Here is a 22830-nt window from a genome sequence, read left to right as displayed (position 1 = left end):
CACTGTGTAGTGTTTGGCACCTGCTTCTGCTTGGGTAAGAAGGATTTTGAGAGAGAGAGAACACCAGGAACGAGAGTGAGCAGAATCAACAGCAGCACCATGCTGACACCAGCAAAACGTTTCCGAGGTGTCTGTTTTCACCGTCTGTTGGGTGGCGTGGTTGGTCTCCATGGTAACAGACAGCAAAGAGAGCGTTCGCATTTGCCGCATGTTGAGAGTCGTGGGGACCTGCTCCCTGCCACAGGAAGTCTGCTGTCACACGCTGCAGTGTGTCAGCACTGGTCACCAGCACCAGTCATTCACTCCCTTTGGTCCTTAAAATACTGTATTGCCACCCTCCCTCTTCCTCCCCCTCCCCGTCTCTTCCTCTCTAAGGGTGCGGCAGATTCATGCGGTCCTCGATGAGCGTGTTGTCAGGGCCCTGCGTCTCCATGCACTGGCGCACAGTGGCGATGACGGCCACGAGGCGGCGGTCTAGGGCGGCCAGGTGGGGCTCGGCCAGCACGGGGGCGATGGGGTCGCTCCCTGAGGCCTGGCGCATAGCCGCGCTCAGGGCCCCGCCCAGCAGCAGGTTCAGCCTGTTCCACGTGGACACACGCACCCTGAGAGAGACACAGATGGGAGAGAAAGGGAGATGAAGGGAGAGATATAAAGGGAGGGAGAGAAAAGAAGCGTGGTGTGAGAGAGAGATGTTTCAAATCAAATTGTGATTCAGAATAACAACCTTGACCATTGAATGTCGACTATTGAATTCCCTCTACTGTGCTTACTGGAAACCACAGAGGGATTTGGTTCTTTAGCTGACGTGCCAACATAGACCATACTGTGATGGAAGAACGCTGATAGGCATAAAAGAGAGAACAGGGCAGACAGGAACTTTGGAATCACTGCACTAAGCCAGTGCATGAGGCACGTCAATACCTCATTACAGTGATAATTAAACTGCTCTGAGCAGAGGCTATCAGAGACCAGCCCTCTCTCTCTCTCACACTCAGACACGTCTCTTAAACCCATGCTAGCCCAGAGGAAAGTGTCTGGAAGAATCTGATTTTGTGCAATAGAAACATGTCCTACACTGAGATCTGGGGTATTTATTTTCCATACACCTGATGTAAAAATGTCAGTGTGTCTTAAAAAAAAGACCAGACACCTCCTGACATAGTGGAGGTTCAAAATTCTAGCTTTATGTCGAATTCCTCCCATCTTTCAGACATCCAAACATTATAAACCCGGCTGAAATGGTATGTAGTGTGACCAGATCCAAACAGACCAATTGTGGGACAAGTAGTCTGTTTGTGTGGGATATGTTACCAATGCTGAGAGGTAACCTAAAATTTTGATATAATGTCTGTCTAACTGAACAAGAAACCTTCCTTTTGTCTCGTAAACACCTTTACTTTGTTGTGTTGTCGATTACACAGCACAAAAGATACAAGCTGCAGCTTTTGCTACATTAAAAAGATATGATGAGCACAGTGCTGTTGGTCATCCCAAAGGCACACTAATTTAGCATCGTATCATGTCTCATTGATAGACATCCAACATGCCTTGGCCATTACCGTCCCATCAAAGGCAACTGTCCTTAAGCAAAGCAGCAATCATCAGCTCAAGTCTTTCAATGAATACTCCTGACCAAACCCGCCTTCACTGCTCTCTTCTCAGCCATCGGTTGAAAGCCAGGGTTTAAGACAAGCTTGACTATGTTAAATTTCTATGAGCCAGGATGTTGCTTTTGACGTATAGCTATTAAACAGAGTAGGAACTACAGTATGTCACATGTGTCAGGCAGGTCAAAGAACTCATCCATGTGGTCTTGTTTCTGACAATTAAAAGCCAAATGACCAATGGAGGCCAAAGGGTGAAAATGGTGTGCAGTATGACCTAGTGGGACACCTGGACACCCTAGGTATGCAACATGTTTGTGAAAGACAAAGATGTCTACCGGCATTTCCCCAAAACCAACAGGTACATTTTTGAAACATCTGGAGGGACGACAACCTGGTAGAGATTTGACTAGGGTGACCTACAGGAGGTACATTAGATCGATACAGTCATACTTTCAAACTTTTCTATGCAGGGCCAGTAACCCATTAACATGTCTACTTATTTGCAGGTAGGGAACATGCAAACGCACGTATGGGGAGTACATGTATATGTCAAATGTGAAGGCTACCATATATGTTTAAAGGCCTTCAAGTGATCATAATATTCATATATATGTATAACAGCCCCTCATTCATACATGAGGAGCAACTCATCGGGTCAGAAAGTCTGACGAAAAAGAGAATGCAGCACACACACACCCCGACACCAGACCTCCCAGAGAGAGACATCTACAGACACTTCCATGGAGGGTCACTTGCGCCTCCCCACTCTTTTCCCATAGGCACTTTTGGTGTATTTTAGAGGAGTTCCCGGCATCTTGTTGTGCAAGGCAGCATTCCTTGATAAGAAGGAGAAGTGGTCATAAACCCATCATCCAACAAGGCCATCTGAACAAAAAGTGGAGACACACTTCCACTGCTGTGGAGGAGTAGCCTGGATACCAGACCGAACCCCGCCCACAACATTTTTGGTCAGGAAGTTCGGTCTGGCACTGCTCCGTTTGGAAGAAATCATCACAGAGCCGAAACGGATCTAGCCAATCAAATTGTCAGGGCGGGCTTTATACGATAATGGACAGATGGTCAACCAACGCTTGAGTTGAATTAACGGTAGATTTGAAATCGTACCAAGATGGCGGCGTCTTGATAGCCTGTTAGTGGGAAATATTTTATGTGAATTAAGCTATCTACACGACTTTTTTATGTCTACATTGACTCGGTTAGTTGTGTATGTGCAACACAAATGTTGCAGAGTAATGTAGGTCTTGACTGAAGCTCTCTAGACCATTATTGTTAGGTTATTGCCAACGCTTAGACCAAAAATCCATTGAAACACATAGTAGCTAGCTAGCCTCGCTGCTAATAAGTATAACTTGAGCATGCATATCTCACAGATATTGACAGAGCATTCATTTTGAAAGAGGAACAGAGAAACGCGATTAAGGCATGTAAAAATGTGTTTTTGCCGTCCTTCCTACGGGATCCGGTAAAAGTTTAATGTATCAGATGGTCATACTACGTTGCTCTGATTGGTTCTAGGTATCCAATTGAGTGAAGAGGCATTTTCTTTCCTGGTTTGTTGCAACACGCCCCACAGCTCAATGGATCAGTATCAGACTCATATTCTGACTATAATTATGAGTATGACATCGTCAGGCTAGTGGAGGAGGTAAGCTACAGTGCAAATTTTATCATTACATTTTTGCTTGTATTAATTGAATTGTGTCTTTCAGAGAATCTGTTTACATTGCTTTTTTTATGACGGGAAATACTGAATAGACCACACTAGCAGCTGGTGTGAATAAAATATTTCCTGGAACGACTGATTCAGCTTTCACAATGTTTTCTTCAGATGTATTTTATTCTCTTGCCTCTTTTCTGGGTAAGCACCCTCGCAAGGCCTTGTCCTAAAGAACACTGGTGTCCTTTTCTGATCTAGTGACCTACTCCTTGTGATCATTATGTATGACACTGGAGGAGTGACTGTCCATGGGGGGGAAAATGGCTTTGAATGCGTCAAAGACTGCGTGACAATAACCCTTTTTATTCTGTGTTTATTCTTTTGATTATTAGCTTTTGGGTTAGACCACTAGCTTGTTTTCTCCTCACAGCAGATCAGGTACATCCAATGGTCCCACTCACATTTAAGATACAGGTCTCAACAACATGCAGATACAGAGTGTTGTGACAGTGAGTAAGTGTGTATGTGTGTGTGTGTGTGTGTGTGTGTGTGTGAGATACACAGAGGGAGCTAAAAAGAGATGATTGATTTTCTATTTACGTATTAAATAAACACATTTATTATTATTATTACTATTATCTTCTTTTTTTCTATTCTTATTTTATGACTTTACATGTACTTTATCAATGACACTGCTCCATGTCAAATACATTTGTGTATTGCATTGTATGTCCATTGCATTACATTGGCAATGCTGTTCCATGGTCATGCCAGCAGAGAGAACGTACTCACATGCAACACTGATAGAGCGGGGCCAGAATGCTTCTTTCGTCCAGAGCAGCATTTCCAAAACTGCAAAAACAGGCACATACAACATTTAAAACAGGTGGAATCACCTACGCTGGGCAGGACTAGGGTGCATGACCTCTCAATAGAGAGAATGTGGGCCGAGGTAGCTAGTCAAAAAGTGAGAAAGAGAAAGAGAAAGGGAGAGTGAGAGTGACAGAGAAAGGGAGTGTAGTAATAATAAAGTGACTGCGGGTGACCAAAAAGGGTCTGTGGGTGGCAGCCTGAATGAGAAGGCGTCAGGAAGAGATGATTGATAGAAAGATTGAGATGATGGGCTGAGCGCCAGTCAGAGAGAGAGAGAGAAAGAGAGAGAGAGAGAGAGAGAGAGAAATAAATAAATAAATAAAGAGAGTGGGTGTGCGAATGAGTGAGAAACAGCATGAGGGGGGCTATGCGATGGAGATGATGGGAGAGTGTGGTCGAGATAATATGGGTAGAATAATACAATCACCCACTGCTGTAAATATATGATTGTCTCTCTCTCTCTCTTTCACTCTGTCAGACAGATGGATGGAGAGGCATCAGCGAGAGCACCCTGGGGTTTGGGGCTCATAGCTGAGGGCTGCCTCGCAGCAGATACCCTCCTCTTCTGGGTGACATTAAGAGTTGGGGGAGAATGCTGGAGCTGCTGTTGTGGTTTCCAACCTACTTGCCTGCAGCTGGATGCCTCCTCTGCCTGTCTCCCTCTTCCTCTCTCTCAGAGTCTGCCTGTCTCTTCCCCCTCCTCCCTCGGACTCCACTCTCTGCCTTTGCTTGTCTCAGTCTCTTTAATCCTCTTGTGCTACATCACAATCTCTTCATCTAGCTTTCTTTTGGCCCTTTGCCACTACAGACCTGGGCCAGCCCAGCGCCGCCTTCTACTTGTAAGTAGTGCTTAACAGCGCTTAAAGTCGCACGACTACATGTCAAAGAAATTAAAATTAAATATGTCATGAAATAGTTGGAAAGTGCAGTGTTTCTTCTTTGATTAATCGGTAACTAGCTGTTTTTAACAAATAGAAGCAAGCAGCTCATTTCCGTTTCCGTAGTGGAAAGGCGCCATTTCTGTTCCTTATTTCTCTCTGCCATCTCTTAGACCTGCCCTTACAGACACCGGGTGGCTGACATTAAACCCCTCTCAGGTGCCACCTTTCCTCACCTCTTGGCATTGTCCAGTAGAATGAGCATGCTGGCTCCGCCGTCGTCTTGGAAACTCTCGTAGTGGTGGCGGTCGGCGTTGCCGATCAGGTAATCAAAGATGGCCGTGTCGATGACGTCCAGGAGCCGCGGGCCGGCATCGTAGGGGGGCATCTTCTTCACGGCTTCACAGTAGCTTTCGTCATACTCCCACCTGGACAAACAAAACAGAACTACATCAGTGCTCAGTTACAGAAAATCAAATCACAACAATGAAATTACAGAATGCCCACTTAAATAAACTAGCATGCAGTGGTGTACACCTCAATGGAAGTGCCTAGGCATACCTGTGCCTCTGACTCTTGAGGCAAGGCCCCTGTGTTCTATATAGTACCTTGCATAAGTATTCACCCCCTTGGATGTTTTTCCCTTTTATAAATCAATCTTGGTCAATATAAGTTGGCTTTTTTGACACAAAAATTCACAAAAAAGCCCTCTTTAATGTCAAAATGAAAACAGATTTCTACACAGTATTGTCAATTAAATAAAAATATGTAATGTTAATAAGTGATTGCATAAGTATTCACCCCCTTTAAAGTGACTGACCTAATTCAACAGAGGTCAAGCCAATTGGTGCTAGAAGTCTCACAATTAGTGAAATGGGGATCAGTGTGCAGTGAATGTGTCTCAAGTGATTGTAGTACACGTATAATGACAACTGTGTCTGGAAGGTCCATACACTGGTGGTCAGTATTCAGTAATCAGTATTCCTGGCTACCCTTACACCATGAAGACTAAAGAACACTCTGAGCAACTCAGAGAAAAGTTTATTGAAAAGTATAAGTCAGGGGAAGGAATATGGCACATGTGTAAATCTGCCTAGAGCAGGCCATCCTCACAAACTGAGTGACCGTGCAAGAAGGAGACTAGTGAGAGAGGCCAACAAGACACCTATAACTACTCTGAAGGAGTTACAAGCTTCAGCAGCTGAGATGGGAGAGACTCTGCATACAACAACTTTTGCCTGGGTTCTGCTCTAGCCAGATTTACACATGTGCCATATTCCTTCCCTTTGTTGATGATGGATTTAACAGAATTCCTGGGATGTTTAGTGGCTTGGACATTTTTCTTTATCCTTCCCCTGACTTATACTTTTCAATAACCTTTTCTCTGAGTTGCTCAGAGTGTTCTTTAGTCTTCATGGTGTAAGGGTAGCCAGGAATACTGATTACTGACCAGTGAATGGACCTTCCAGACACAGTTGTCTTTATACTACAATCACTTGAGACACATTCACTGCACACTGATCCCCATTTCACTAATTGTGAGACTTCTAGTACCAATTGGCTGGACCTCTGTTGAATAAGGTCAGTCACTTTAAAGGGGGTGAATACTTATGCAATTTCTTATCTTTCATTACGTACTTTAACTTAATTGACATAACTGTTTCAAAATTTGTTTTCACTTTGACATTGAAGAGGGCAATTTTTTTATTTCTTTTGTCAAAAAAGGCAACTTATATTTACCAAGATTGATTTATAAAAGCAATAAAAGGGAAAAACATCCAATGGGGTGAATACTTATGCAAGGCACTGTACATTACTGAATACAGTCATGAGCAGCAGCAGTTTAAAAATAGACAAATGAAGGAGGGCTAGGCACATGCACAGAGTGCCCTCATTGCCTAGTATATATGGGGCCATACGAGTTTAACAAGCACACTTCTGCTGACTTCTAATAACAGCACAAGTGGAAAGCAAAATGGGGGAGATTGTGATTGAGAGTGAGAGTGTGTGTGCGTGTGTGTGTGTGCGTGTATGTGAGTGCGAAAGAGAGAATGAAACAGTGAAAGCAACGGTAAGCGAGAATGATCAAGAGGTGAAATTAGATGATGCATCTAGACCAGTGGTTCCCCAACTTTTTACAGTCCCGTACCCCTTCAGACATTATTTGCAGGCGATTAGGAAGATGAGGGAATAAATGTGACAGGCTGTAGAGGAGGTGTGTGCGTCAACCGGGAGCGTTGCCGGACATTTTCTCAGTGTTTTTTTAAATATTTTTTATTAATGTTTGTTTATTGTTGCGATGGTTGTTGTGTTTATGTGAAAGAAATACAGCCTTACAGGGCTAAATACATGGGAATTTGAGCGATTTTAAATGCACAAAATCTGTTTTGGTCTGAAAGTTGCAATTCCATTTCAAAGGGTACATTCTGAAATTCCAACCATTTTCCGTTATTGCAGAAAATCGTTGGCCCTATACCTGTAGCTATTTTTGGTAGTGTAATTATTTTGCTGAATATGGGTATACATTTTGAGTATTTTTGGCACTTGGCTATTCAAACTTTTTAAGATTTCATGTCTATTTATAGCTCAGTTTGAAAATGGGCTTTTTTCAATTTGAAAACACAAATCAAATGTTCTCCCCGCTTACCCCCTGAACCTCCCCCAGTTAGGGAACCGAGGTTCTAGACAAATAGGACAGCCTATAAGAGAAACGAAAAGTGGGATAGCGAAAGCAGCAAGCACAAATTGAAGCAAGCGAGCGAGGAACGAGAGAGAGATGGTGTGAGATAGACAAGAGAAGTGAGCAGATGTGGCTGTGAGAAGAGCGCCCGGGGCCAACTGAGACCTGGCTAGCTTGCCCTCGCGGTAGGTGCGGCCCCAGGGGTGCCGGTGCTTCTGCAGGGGCCACACGTCTGGGAGCCAAAGGGTCACGGAGCCCTCCATCACCTCCCCCTCCGCGCACGCCGGCTCACTCTCTCGGCAGTAGTAACACTTCCCATAGAAACATGTGTTGTTCCCTGAGGTGGGTGGGAGGGGGGAAAGAGAAAGGAAGAGGGAGGTAGAGAGAAACAGTTACATACAACACAGAGATCATTTTTGTAAAATTTATAGTAGGAACAAAAAACGAATGAGATCGGTTCGGTACTCGTTTACAAGGTTAAAACTGCCAACCGCAAAACGGATATACATGCACATCAAAGTTAACCACTTCTTTAAGGAACTGACAGGCTCAGATATATTAAAAGGTCAAAAATTACAGAAGTTTTCCTTTAAGTCGAGCTGAACTGTATGTGTGTGTGTGTGTGTGTGTGTGTCTTTATAGGCAAGTAAGGATCCATCAAACAGTTGCCATTTAACTCTGTCTATTGTGTTTTTTTATCACAGCATTCAGGCAAAATGTAATGTACAAAAGGAAGAGCAAAGAGAGCCTGAGAGAGGAGGAAAAAGAGCGAGCAAAAACAAACAGAAAGAAAAAGAAAAAAAAAACATCAGTGGCGGAAGTGGAGGGGTGCCCGTGGTTGGTTTAACCAGCACATCCTCCCCACAGGCTGGGGTGTGAGTACAGCCTTCACTCTGCGACCAGGAGGGGAACAGTTGGCGGTGCAGAGCAGGGTAAACTCCCTGCTAGTAAGGGATTACTCAGACCAGCACAGGCAAGTTTCTCTCGCCCACACCTTCTGCTGTGTATACATACTTAATACTTGTTGTGTGTGTGTGTGTGTGTGTGTGTGTGTGTGTGTGTGTGTGTGTGTGTGTGTGTGTGTGTGTGTGTGTGTGTGTGTGTGTGGTGTGTGTGTGTGTGTGTATTTAGCTCTCACACACATCTACCAGAGTACTTCCGCTGTGCATGACGTCATGACATTACATATTAATCTGCTATACTAAAAAGGTGAAGGCTAGAGCGCATATGCATCTTATGTGTGTGTGTGTGTGTATAACTTTGTTTTCAGCTTTATCTACTGGGGTTGGGCTCCTTCATGCGCAAACAGCACCTCCCCCCTGAACAGACGTGGAGCGGACCTGCCCTGAGAGGCTGCCTTCGTGGCCACGAGCCCAAAGGCTAGAAGACGAGAGAGGTGGCACACCTTAGATTTAGCCTGGTTCTTTCAGGATCCCACAATAGAGAAAGGAAACACCGGTAGAAATGCTATCTAAATGAACACACACCCAGTTCTGTTAAGGGCTTACACATAAGGTTCAAATGCAGTGAGTGAGATGGTGGCGATTGCAAAATGCTAGATATGTTCCCCTTCAACTAATTCTGCGTTCATTTGAATGCTTGCAGCAAGATCATTTTTATGTTAAGAAAAAACTTTAACAGGAGCAAAAGTGTCCCATTGTGTGCAGTGTGTTTTGGACAACCATTTTTCCTCCACTGACATATCAGGCACCGATCATTCTTGCTTAAACTGTGAGCATGAGCCATGAGCTGGTTAATCTTCTCACACTTTTAAGGGCAATGAATGAAGGTGTGTGTGTGCAGTCAGGAAGGAGGGTGGGCTGGAGGAGAGAGGGGAGAAAGCAGTGTGTTGAGAGAGAGAGGGAGAGAGAGATAGAGAGACAGACCTTGCATGAGGAAGGTGCTGAGGAGCTGGTCGGTTGCCACAGGTTTTATTTCCGTGCGCAGGTTCACAAACCTCCCCACCACCAGGGGTGCTCTTCGGAATCCCAGGATCCTACCGAGAGACCGCACACAACCATCACTTGGGTCATCAGCACAATTTCTTTACACAAATGTGTTCAAGGTCTACGTGTTTCAACTTAGTTTGTGTGGAGGTGTTGCCAAAAATATACCTCTAGGGCAATATGATTAAGATTGAAATATATACAGATATGCAGTGTGTGTGTGTGTGTGTTACCTGTCCAGGTGAAAGGCAGCCACTTCTGCATTATGTCGATCATAGCCAGCATAAGGCTCTCCTTCTACCACATAATCTCTGCTGTACCTGAGAGACAGACACAGACGAATGGAGAGAGGTGAGAGAGAGACAAGAAAAAGCCATTAATGAAATAAAACAAAATAAAAGAGATAAAGCCAACCTGGCTGCTGGCAGTAATTATCTTAATGTGAATACAGAAAACTTATTTAAAAAAACTAGTTTAAACAAAAGTAAACAAGTTTATTGGAGTAGTAATCTCAATCACGTTTAAGGTTGAATTAGTACAAATTGTATGAAGATGAAATCATTTTTGTTTAATAAAGAATGTTTAATTCAGAAAGAAAAAACTTCTTATTTCTTAAATCCAATTTAGGGGTGGTGTACAATGAAATGAAAAGTACTGAAAGGTAACTTATTACTACATTCAAAATGTATTAGTCATCAAAAAATCGAAAAAGGTAATTTCGAGTCCTGCTCACACCTCTAAGGTTGAAAATCACACCATATTCACACACCTAAATGGCACAGCGTAGGGTGTGGGTGAGCACTTACAGTCTCACGTCACCTACTGCTTGTGTGCACTGTGACGTGACACAGCAATCCAACACAGCCTGACACAGTTGAGAGAACTGAAAGTGGGCTGATGTTTACTGCGGTGACATTGAGATAGACTGCTCACCGGGGGCCTTTAAGAGCCTTATGCAAGGAGGGACTACCCTGTGATGAGTAGTCTTGGTGTTCTTTGAGACCGTAGTGCCAGAGCCAGATTACACACCTGCGGCGTACTGAGGTTTTAGGCCTACGGTCAGTGCAGACACTCTAATAGTGGAGAGCTGACTGAATAAACAGGAGTTCCTGAGGTTGTGTGCCAGTTAGTACAGGTCCTGATGGTTGGGGCACGGGATGAGAATAATAGCAGTAACAGAGTTCTGTAGAGCTAGTTGTAGAGTTGGGTCCTAAGCATCAAGATCCCTACCCAACACACACCCTCAGAAGCTTTAACCAATGTTCTTCCACCTCATTTAATATTCTTTGAGTTTACATCCTATAAGTTCCGTCGCCCCATCACACTAATCCTTATTTAAGCCCCGTTTCAAATGTGGCCTGTCCTTGAGAAAAGCAGCCGTGCTTGTGCCAACATGAAAGGATAGAGGGCAATCCTCGGCCCTTGAAGCGCCTAGTCTGTCAAACAGAGGAGGAAATCACCCCATACTGGTGACTGGGTCTGACTACTCTCCAGGGGCCACAGGAAGACTCTCCCATTCTTCAGTCCCCTCAGAGCATGGCGAGCATGGGCCCTGCCTGTCCGCCGCAAATCTCCCATAGGAGGGGGGTTCTGACATTACTGCTTTCCTCTCATGGCTGCCTTGTCCTTTTGCTCATGTTCCTGTTCTGGTGAGTTTTGCAGGACTGATGCCATATCTGCCCGCCAACGATAACGTTTCAGACACCTAATGATTCGACCCGTAATTGGGGGGTGGACTGCGGTCAGGGCTGGAGGTCTCAACTGATGTCCAGGGTCACCACTCTCAGCACAATCATCTTAGGCCCCCTGGACCTTTAATGGTTAGGGCCTCAGCCTGCCCGAACACGTTCAAGTACTCAGATGAACATCAAACACACCGAGTGGCTTCGCTAAGTGCAGTTAGTAGATGAACAACAGGATAAGACATCTGACACACTGTGCTGCCAGCACTGCAGACACATCTGCAGAGTAAAGAGCCGACGTGCTGCCTCTCTTGCTGTGTGTCGTCCGTCTCAACACGACATATTTGACCTTGTGCTTAAAAATAAACTTAAAAAGCTGTGATCACCAGTTTGAGTGTTTGATTACGCCGTCTTGATGCAACAAAAGCAAGTTCAATTTAATTTGTAGATTCAACGCTTAGTTGCATCCCTGTTCATTCTTTAAATAGATGAAAGTCATGAAGCCTCAAACAGTGCTTATTCTTTTCACATATCTATGCCAGTTTTTATTTCAGTCATGATGACCAAAATGTGTGGTACATGTGATGTGCTGGTTGTGTTGAATATCTCCAGGTCAAATTATGCTGCTGTAGAAGGTAGATACTTGATACACAAAGTACAGTGGGTGCCCCAAAACAGGCTTGGATGAGTTAAAGCCCAGAGCAGCACCTGTCATCTCTCCCTCTCTCTCTCTCTCTCTCTCTCTATCTATCTCTCAGGACTAGACCTGGCATGTTGCAAGCAGTCATCCTGCTCCATCAAGAGATAGGGAGTGAGAGAAAAAGTCAAAAAGTCAAATCTCTCAGTTCTATTTTTACACCCCAAGAAATGTGAATGATCTGGTTTGCAGTGAAGTGGCACTGAATTGGAAGGGGTGTGTGTGTGTGTGTGACTGACTGCCTGTCTGGCTCGCTGAGTGAGTGAGTGAGAGTGAGGGCCCTGTGACAGATAAGACTAGGAGGCTGGAGTGTCCCTCCTGAGTCATGTCTGATCACTGATAGCCCTGCCTTTGAAGTGGTCCATGCCTCTGACAGACACTATTGAAATGGCACTCAGGGGAGGGGATGGAAGGGATGGAGAGCACAATAGAGTGGAGTGGTGCGGATCTGCCATTCCCAACATGAAAGCTGAGAGAACGAGAGAAAATAGAGGAAGGAGACAGAGACAGAGAGAGAGAGAGAGAGAGAGAGAGAGGAGGGTGGGGGTGGGGGGGTAGGAAAACAGACCTGCAACAACGCAGAGCAGAGTCTAGATTGTAAAAGCATTCAAATGAGGACAGCACTTGGTCATGTTAGCCTTCAGTACGAACCACTACCCACACAACAACCTTGTCCAGAAAATGTCACCGCTTAACCGCCGCTTCCGGGTGAAAGAGATGGAACACCCCGTGGAAATGCCTACCTGTGGGTCACAGGTTTTGGTTTACGTGTAAACATCACCACATCCTGCGCAAAATGGATGGGAGAAGGGAGAGCGGGGGGGAGGGGGGCTTCCTGGTGTTAGTGAGCTACACAGTCTCTAATCTACAAAAGCTCTCACACCATCTGACATCAAGGAAAGCACTTATGTGTGTGTGTGTGTGTGTGTGTGTGTGTGTGTGTGTGTGTCTGTGTGTGTGTGTGTGTGTGTGTCTGTGTGTGTGTTTGGAGCAGCGCATGATCCTCCATCATTACAAAGCTGAAACATGCTTGCATTAACGTTTGGACTTGAACTTTCTGTGTTAAGATCCAAATTAAAGTATTAAAATGTGTGAATCCTGCCTGCCTGTCTCCAACCCCCCACACAAACACCTCTACTAATTTCACAGAGGGTTGCGAGTTGGAATTGGAATGTGCGTAGGTGAATCTTTGCTGGGAATCTCTGGCCATTACGGTTCTGTTTCTGAGTCACGTATTCTCACCTTAACTCTTCACACTTCTACACTCTAATCTCAGAATGTATGCCACGGAGGACATGCATGCCTACAGATGCATCACGCATCATGCCATTTATGTGGCGTTCTATTGTTGAGACACACAGACTGCCTACACATTCACTTGCACACCCGCCTGCCCGCACGCTCGCCTACACGCTCGCCTACACGCTCGCCCGCACGCTCGCCTACACGCTCGCCCGCCAACCCACCTCTTGGGCTTGAAGACCACCTTCTGTCCGCCGTCCAGCACCAGCAAAGCCTTGAGTTGGGTGCCCTTGTACCCCACGTCGGCCCTCTCCAGGCGTGCGCTGGCCAGGGCATTAAGCACGGCTGCCAGCTCGGGCGTCTCGTCCGGGTAGACCTCACGCGGCCCCACCCACTGCGCCGCTACCTCCCAGGGTGACTGCAGCGTGTGCGTGAGCCGGGCACCCCGCGCCAGCGTCAGGCTGGCCTCCATCTTGCGGAAGGCGCGCAGGTCGCGGCGGCTGGTCGCCGAACCCTCGCCGCCATCCAGCAGGAACACCTGTAGCCGGAGGAGGGGTGAAATATAACACAGAGATCTACTGAGTGGACTGTGTGTATGCGTGTCAATTACACAAAGGTATGGCATGTGTGTCACACAATTGCATGGTACACTTTGAACAAAACACATAAGGTGATGAAACTCTTTGAAAAAGTCAGATCACAACTTTATGAGTCATTCCATTTAACTTCATTTTTTTAAGCTCTTCCTTTGGCCTTCACCCTTAAAACGAAACGGAGGCCTCATTAAGAAACATCCACAGCAAGTCTAACTATTTGCACATTGTTGGCTCCTTAAAGCGAGCTTGGTTTGTATTCTGCATGACTTCTTTTAATAAAAGCCTCAGCCAAATAAATCAATGCAAATGTGCTAGAGCACTGATGGCTGTAACTGGTCTGATATTAACAGAAGGTTGTGTTCTGAATTATTTATGCTGTGTGCAGTAGAAATGAAAGATCGTCAGATATGAGGTAGAACTTGCCAGTGACTGATCATTCAACTTTGTTTACACGTACATTTATACATGTACCGGACAGGACAGATGTACATTTTTATTAGTATGTGTTCCTTGGTTATCGATCCCATGATGTCATTAGCCTCCTCATTTAGCACCAGAGCTACAGGGGACACAGTAAGGACACCTGTCCTTGTTACTGAGACGATACCTTGGCCAGGCCCAGCAGGAGTAGCACGGCACACAGGAGCACCACACGCTGTTTCAGCTTCATGGCCGCTGCTGCCTGGTGGCTCCCCTCGCCTCCCACAGGGTGCCGCGTCCGATGGCCTCTCCTCTCGCCACTGCTACTGCCGCCACCACTGCAGCCGCCGCGCTCACGCCCTGAGCATGGTGCCCGCCTCCGGACCGCACCTACACCCACTCGCCCGGAGGGCTCTGCCGCACCCCGCTGCTGATGTCCAATGCACCTAGCCTGGGGCAGAACTGCAGACAGAGAGAGAGAGAGAAAATAATTATTCTACTTTTCACTATCATAATTATTGTTTGTCTATGATGTATATACATACAATGGTATAGAAAGATATGTATATATAATTGCTTTGTTCTCAGCTTTACACATACAGTCATGCCACTAAAGCCAATCTGGCGCAAAAAGAGAGACAGACAGACATAAAGAAAGAAAGAAAGACAGAGAGAAGGAGGGAGGGATAGAACCCGATGGAGAAGAAACAAGATGGCCCGTCTGAGTTTTAGTCTCAGTATCACTGATTTATTGCTTAATTAGTGTTATTGCCAAATCTTTTTTTCGTACATTAGGTGCCAGACAGTGGCTATTAGTTTTACGGGGCTACCAGGTTTTCCTGGAGAGATAGGGCCTCAAAAAAAGGGCAAGGATCGATGGAGGCATTTTCACACGCTTAATCACTAAGAGATACCCACTCAAGGACATTCATCATTCCAGTAACTCCCACTGTGTTAATACAACATAAAACCCGGACAGCGAGCAGCTTAAGTTTATTTCTGCGCCGTAATAGCGCAGGCTGCTCTGAAGCAAGGAAGCATTTCCTGGCAGGGGATGGGGACTGTCATAAGGAGCCTGGTGTGTTTAATAGCTTTTTATTTCGGCGAAGGGTCTGAGGCGGTTGCCCTCGGAGAGCGGCTTGTACCCCCAGCCCTCATCATACCTCACAGCCCGTGGAAGAATATCACAGGCTGGATTGAGCTGCACAGAGTGCCTGGGGAAATATGCCCAGTCGAATAAAATACGGCGCACACACACACACACCACACACCACACACACACGTGTGCAACAACACAGGAGCAGCTAGACTGGCAGGGTCACTGGACCCCCAGGTGAACACACTGCAGTGCAAAGCAGGATAGCGAAGTGAGTGAAGAGAGCCCACCCATAGACATGTATAGGTAGACGCCGCCTCCACTGCTTCAGCCCGTTGCCTCGGCGAAACGCATTGCCGCCATAATGTTACAGGAGCTCTCTGACGTCAGAGGTCTGTCAAACGTGTCAAACAACCGCAAGTTGCCAGGAGCTGCGGTTTATCTGGATACAAATCACAATAACCTTTTACATTTCGCAACCAATTTCATGGAGTATTCAAGGGTTTGTGCTCTACGTGAAGTGTGTGAAAAAGATTTGCCTCTACATTACTTTGAATCTCGCTAGTTAAATCGACAGTCATTCATGTGCATGGGTCTATGATAAACGCGCACCTTTCTTGCACAGCTCGTGCACTTTGAAAATACTGAGAAGCTCTATAAACTATCGAAATAGTGCTTCTTTAGTTACTACGTATTGACCATCATTAAGAGAAAGAGCATACATCAAATAGTGAAATACTGGCAGTCAGTGTGTTTTTCATAGTTTAATAGTTCCTTTTCAAGAATGTGCATTAAGAAATGAATGACTGTGCATTAAGAAATTAATGACTCAGTATAATGTGCAATGGAATAACATATATATGATATATATAATATGTGATACAATATAATATAATATATTTTAAGTATAGGTATATATTCATATTCCACAAAATCAGGCTGCACCACATTGCAAAACTGAGCACGCTGCAATTACAGACTGGCAACAGTCGAAAAAAGCTCAGCAAGACGATACTTTTTAAAGGGTTCTAGCCTAGATTCAATTATTATATTGTAGGCCTATCATATATTGTGTGAAATTCTATATTGTGTCAATTGCACTGCATAGATATGAAAATGTTATGAGCATGATTGTATATGTCAAATTGTACAAATGTACAAATATATATATATATATATATATATATATATATATATATATATATATATATATATATATATATATATATATATATTATATAATATGAATATATACCTATACTTAAAATATATTACATTATATTGTATCACATATTATATATATCATATGTTATTCCATTGCACATTATACTGAGTCATTATATTATATTGTATTATATATATGCTATGTTATTTATATTACAGTTCAACTATTGAGATGTGTATGTATATATTGAGATGTGTATATTTTTACTGCTATAGAAATATATAGCTTTTTTTGTAATGTTGATTTGTGAAATAACTGTGTATTGCCAATTGCACTGTTCAAGGTTTCTTAATGCACATACTTGAAAAGGAACTATTAAACTATGAAAAACACACTGACTGCCAGTTTCTCACTATTTGATGTATGCTCTTTCTCTTAATGATGGTCAATACGTAGTAACTAAAGAAGCACTATTTCGATAGTTTATAGATCTTCTCAGTATTTTCAAAGTGCACGAGCTGTGCAAGAAAGGTGCGCGTTTATCATAGACCCATGCACATGAATGACTGGCGATTTAACTAGCGAGATTCAAAGTAATGTAGAGGCAAATCTTTTTCACACACTTCACGTAGAGCATAAACCCTTGAATACTCCATGAAATTGGTTGCAAAATGTAAAAGGTTTTCGTGATTTGTATCCAGATAAACCGCAGCTCCTGGCAACTTGCGGTTGTTTGACACGTTTGACAGACCTCTGACGTCAGAGAGCTCCTGTAACAATATGGCGGCGACGCGTTTCGCCGAGAAGCAGTGGAGGCGGCGTCTACCTATACATGTCTATGAGCTCACCCCCCAGATGGACGACTGATGTGCACTTCGGGCACACGCAATAAGGAGGATGGAAACAGAAATCCAGCACTACCACAGAACTGTAATCTGTAAATCAAATATCCACACACAACCCTATGACACGCTAGGCACTGGCACCTTCTCAGGAGCTTTTTTTACATTTTGAGAATTCACACAAAGCAGTTTTACTTCTGAAATCATTGCGGCTTCATCTATTCCTCAATGGCCTTTCACTTGAAGCACTAGTTTTACACAAGTGGAGACCACACTGAACCTATGTTGGCTAATCACCATCCATTCCTGTTGTGTGTGTGTGTGTGTGTTATTACACTACTATGTGACATTGAGCAAAAACACAAAGCTGAGGAGAGTACAGGCTCCTTGCTCACACACCGCAAAATGAGCAGCTGTTGAGAGCAAGGTCCTGCCACGTGTCAATGTGAATTTACCTCTACATGATACACACGCACGCTGGATGACGAGACACAAAAACCTCTGTGAAAAATTAGCAAATTGCGTTTCAACGGTAACAATTATCCCAAGCACACAGCCCTGGCAAGCAACCAGAGTCTCACTCTGTAAACAGCCCATGCCCCACAGACACACACATACACACAACTGAAACACAGCGGACGCCTCCGCCGTGCACGGGGGAAAAGTACCTGTGACTGTTTGTCTCTCCTTCAGCAGGATGAAGAGATGACTGATGCAGTGGCACTCTCTGTTAGCTGGATTTGGTCTCCCCTCTCTCTCTCACTTTTCGTTTTCTCCCCTGCACTCCCTCAGCCTTCAAAACACAAACATGACAAAGGAGTTAAATGGTCCCATCACTGTGGTTTTCCACTGAAAAAGCCTAAGCTGAGTGACACACACACAAACACACACACACACACACACACACACACACACACACACACACAGGTCCCAAAAGAAGAATTACAATGCGTTCAGCATACTGAACGGATATAGCCAAGCGGACAAACAGAGGGGAGGATCAACCGCGCTAACCCAGGCACATCTCAGAGGAGCCACTGCAAATGGCACACGCACGCCCCCGCACACACACACCAACAGGCAGGCTTTATGACACACCCAAACTCACAAATACCCCCCCCCCCCCAAAAAAAAAACAAAACGGAATAAAAATCTCTACTGAGGGATTACTGTGGTAATCTGCCGTTTCACTCAACATAAAAATAAAAAGACACAAAAACAGAGGGAGGGAGGGATGGATAGAAAAAAGATAATACCAGCATGTAAGCAAAATCATACAGACACACACATAGGGCAATAACAAACATAATACATAAGACATTTACACTTTGAGCATTTGCGCTTGCTCACACATCATCAATTTCTTAACCATTGCAAAGAGACAGCCTGTAAAAAAAATTGGAAAATGGACACGGGACAAAAAAACTAAAACAAAAACACCATACAATGCACCCAAAATACATCTTCTCTGGGGCATTTTCAGCTCCTCTCTCGGCTGGCTGCCTACACCTTATCAACTGCAGGCTCCTTCCTCTGCTTCTAGTGCAGGCAGAGAGAAAGAGCCTTATCAGTGCAGCCATACTGCAAAACAACACGGGCTAATGAAGCAACAGCAGGCATAAGACCTGCACAGAAAGGTGGAGAACCTAAACGTGGAAACGTGACCTTTACACCACAACGCTGAGAAAAAGATATACTTGATCATGCCTGTGCGTCGTTGCACTCGTCGCCTGGTAGTGGTAAGTGACAAGGTCAAGGACTTCCTAACCCAAACCCGCAGATAATAAAGAACAAAATGAACCTAATGCCACATCATAATAATGGAAGACTGGGGTATTGCTGTCACCACACTTTAGCTGTAGAGAAGCCCCCTGTGTGACACTTTTACATCATATAGCTTCTTAAAATGTATGGTAAAAAACGGTCTTTGTGTTATTCAATTTGCCCATACAGGTGTTTTTCCTGCATGTCTCTTTATATCAACAACTTCCTTCTGAATAACTTGTGATTTCACTCAATGGATAGAAATAAATACTGTACAGCACGCTGTAGAAATGTGTTGCTTTTAACCTGCTATAGAAAGAAATCAGCTTCATCAGCTCATTCAAGATGTTCATGAAAAACACAAATGAAAAATGTGCGGTGAAAAGTATTCCAGTTAAAAAAAATCAATAGAGATGGTAATACTGACGCCTACAGTCGATGGCTTTGACCTGTACGTGGCCCTGTGATCCAGGAAGGACGGTGGTTCAAAACACGCATCCCTCCACGTTGCAACCGAGATCGGCACATTCCTGAGTAGGTGTCATCCAGTCAAACGTGAATATGACGTGGAGTCCCGAAAACTACCTATTCACAGAAGTTAAAATCTGTACATTACACTGTGACAGTGTCATAGAGTTCTATGGAAATATCTTCAGGTAGATGGATAATCAATCTAATAACACGACATTTCTTTACCGTTTTACGCCACTCAGTCGCTTAATTATCATAGCTCTTTGCCAAATAAAAAAACCCTTTCAAAATATACCGCTGGTGGGTAGGCTGTGGTAACGTGGTATTTCGTTTTGACGTCTGTAACAAGCGTATAACAAAAGCCTGTACATTGCGTTGGCAAGTGCCCCACTGTCTTCCCGCTTGATAGGTTACTATATCCTGTTTGAAGATCCTGCTTTTCTCTTTTCAAACTGGGCTGTCACTGTGACCCTCGGGGTAGCAGCCACGCAGGCAAAGGAACGGTCTAGGTTTCATACAATCGTCCATTCATAGCACAGCACCAACACTCAGTTGTGGCAACATCCACGTCTCACATCAGTATGTCAGGTACCAACATAGAGTACTGCGTCTCTGTTCACGGAATGATACAATTATTCCGATCCGTTTGATTCTATTTTGAAATGTGACGAGATACACAACTTGCCCAGAGTTGACTAAACATGAAACAAAAAAAAGAATCACTCGCTAGGTGGCTACAAAGACATGATAGCTAGCTAACGTTGAACAGCCTGCTGGCTAATAGATAACAGAGCCACAGGGCAGGACATTGACATGCAAAACAAACCAATTATCTGAATTTCCACCCAAGGATAACTTGATCTTGGTAGCCAACTGCAACCACAAGCTCTCACGTTTGAATCACAGTTGGCTAAATTAACGTTACCCACCTAGATAGCTAACTAACTTAGATAACGTTATCTAACTATAGACAACTACGTTCATGTTCAATTTGCACGGTTAGAAAGGGGGAAACCTTCAAAAGAAAACACAAAGTCAAGATCTGTGCAACCCCCTGCCCCCCGATAACCAGTGTAGAATGATCTAGTCAGGAAGCTTACCACTAACTGTTAAGCTTTGACTGTAGCAAGCGTAATGGTCTCCAATCTGCTCAGGAATTAGCAGGTAAGTAAGGCAATTTTGACATTGTACGCGTCACTAAAACTGACCTGACTTCAATGAGTTAACGTTAACGTTAGCTGTGTAAGCTATGGTGGCTGACTCTGCAACTAAGTATGCGTTACAACGAAACCCCTTCATGTGTAATGGCATTAGGAAGCAAGCTTGGTCATGGCTACGTTGGCTAACAAACCAATGGTAAATAGCAACTAGCTGGCTGTTCTATAGAGAGGAGACCAAGTTAGCCTGCTAGCGTTACTATCTGCTAACGGTACTTCATGATGGTTCGGTGTTTTTAACTTGCTCATTAACAAATTACGCACCTCTTCAAGCCAACTACACGTCTTCGCCGTTACAAAGCTGTGAGTGTTAGATGGTGTTTCTCCGGTAACAAGCCAGAATCGGTAACTGTATGTTACGTTTTCACAATCTTGCTACATAATTTCCAACCGTCCTCTGCCACAGTCCTCCTGCGTGTAACAGCACGCACTTCCTCGCCAACCGAGCATCGGCGTCGCCGCACCCCTTAAAGCGAACGCATAATCTGTCCAACACGCAAAAAAAAAAAAAAAAAAAACATGCAGCCATACGCTGCCTATGCAGACGGTGTGACAGTGTATTATTCAGGCATCCAGCCATCTGTTGACTGAATATAGCCCTAAATTATCACCTGCATCTGATTGGACATCTGATAGACCTAACTATTAAGTATGACGACGCTTATAGGAAGCCCGAAAAATGTAAACATGTCAGGCGAAATTCAATGTTTTGCAGCTGTAGTGTACTCAGAATGACCGCAAAATGAAACTAAAACAGCGGGGGAAGCTGATGCACCACATTTACCCTTGAAGACTTAAGATGTTTTTTTCACTCTAAACTGTCGATGGCTTCCATAAAAAAATAAAGCCTGCCTCATCCAAGGTTCCACTCGCAGTCTATCCCGTATCCCTAGTAGGTAAATGCTACTGGAATGTCTTACAGAGCTCTATCCTATATGAGGTTAGTATATGGTAGTCTATATTCTCAGTTGTAAGCACATATTTAGTCACCTGCGCCCCTAATTACAAACCCAAGTGTCAAAAGGCCAACCACAACAAAGTCCTGCTAGTCCCGTCATTCCCCATCTGCTTTCAAGGCAGGTTGGCAGTGCCTATTTTTAGCTTGTGAGGCATCATGTTGATCCATTACAAGTCTACCCTGAGCCCCATGGCACACAGCTACAAACACAGAAACTGGGTGATCAGATGGATAATGGGATGTCTATGATCACTCTGGGATGTCTATAGCGGACACTGGAAAAAAAAAAATGCATTAGTCTCTCACAGGCCTTAACATGTTGGCCAAGGGGCCATTCTTCACCGATTCCACATCTGGAAAGGAAATATTGTGTGAAGCTATGTCAAAGAACATTTCATGTGATAAAATCAGCGGGGTCTTGAAGGCCCATTCTTGTCCTTATGCAACACGGGGGGGGGGGGGGACGACGACGACAAACTCTCAGCACTGAAAACACCAGAGACAGGATAATTCAAGTAGTTTTATTTTTAAAAGGAGGAAACAAAATGAGTATAGATAAACCAGTACCTTAAGTGTTTTAACACTAGCTTATGCGCTAACACACACTCAATTCAAACATCACCTACTAAGTGCTCACATTCACCCACAAGTCATTCACCTCACCCCAGTCAACGCAGCATTTAAGCTGTGTCCACAATATTTCAGTACAAAGGTGAATAACAAAAAATAAACCAATCAAACAAGGTAAAAATGTAGAGAAGTATTTATTGTGCCAACTTTCATTAGGAACCCAGTTGCACATCACTCTGGTTTGAGGTCATAGTGCTGGCTATGGTACATGTCCTTTTGGTGGGCAGTGAGGTGATTTTGTGCATGTGTGTGTTTGGGGGTGGGGTGCGTGGCGTCATCAACCGAGACACGGGGACGAAGGGTTGGAGTATTTCGAGAGATGCCCGGGGATTGTATGGCAAACTGCATCATCTCGCATCCTCTGACTCATGAGTTGCTTTCTAGGCAA

The 22830-nt window shown here is 44.4% G+C and overlaps 1 protein-coding gene across 1 annotated transcript; it reads right to left on the bottom strand.

The window, feature by feature from the left end:
- Positions 1-364: 364 nt before the first annotated feature.
- fam20b (FAM20B glycosaminoglycan xylosylkinase) lies at positions 365-21255 on the bottom strand. The gene is made up of 10 exons (XM_080832062.1): positions 21119-21255; positions 18071-18195; positions 14487-14761; positions 13508-13821; positions 9896-9982; positions 9603-9712; positions 7882-8053; positions 5273-5464; positions 4078-4137; positions 365-602 (listed from the first exon to the last, which is right to left on the bottom strand). The coding sequence occupies exons 3-10, from the start codon at positions 14547-14549 to the stop codon at positions 371-373; spliced, it is 1230 nt and encodes a 409-aa protein (XP_080688188.1). The 5' UTR covers positions 14550-14761; positions 18071-18195; positions 21119-21255; the 3' UTR covers positions 365-370.
- Positions 21256-22830: the final 1575 nt, after the last annotated feature.

Source organism: Sprattus sprattus (genome assembly GCF_963457725.1).
Source record: "Sprattus sprattus genome assembly, chromosome: 2".
Taxonomy (NCBI): domain Eukaryota; kingdom Metazoa; phylum Chordata; class Actinopteri; order Clupeiformes; family Clupeidae; genus Sprattus; species Sprattus sprattus.
The sequence above is the reverse complement of the archived record's forward strand: the minus strand, read 5'-3'. Positions and strand labels throughout refer to the sequence as shown.

Coding starts and splice junctions, on each gene's coding strand:
- fam20b (XM_080832062.1), bottom strand. CDS start 14,549: ATGAAGCTGAAACAGCGTGTGGTGCTCCTGTGTGCCGTGCTACTCCTG. Junction 9,983..13,507: donor GTGGTCTTCAAGCCCAAGAG/GTGGGTTGGCGG, acceptor TCTGTCTCTCAG/GTACAGCAGAGATTATGTGG. Junction 8,054..9,602: donor CAGCACCTTCCTCATGCAAG/GTCTGTCTCTCT, acceptor CACCCACCTCAG/GGAACAACACATGTTTCTAT.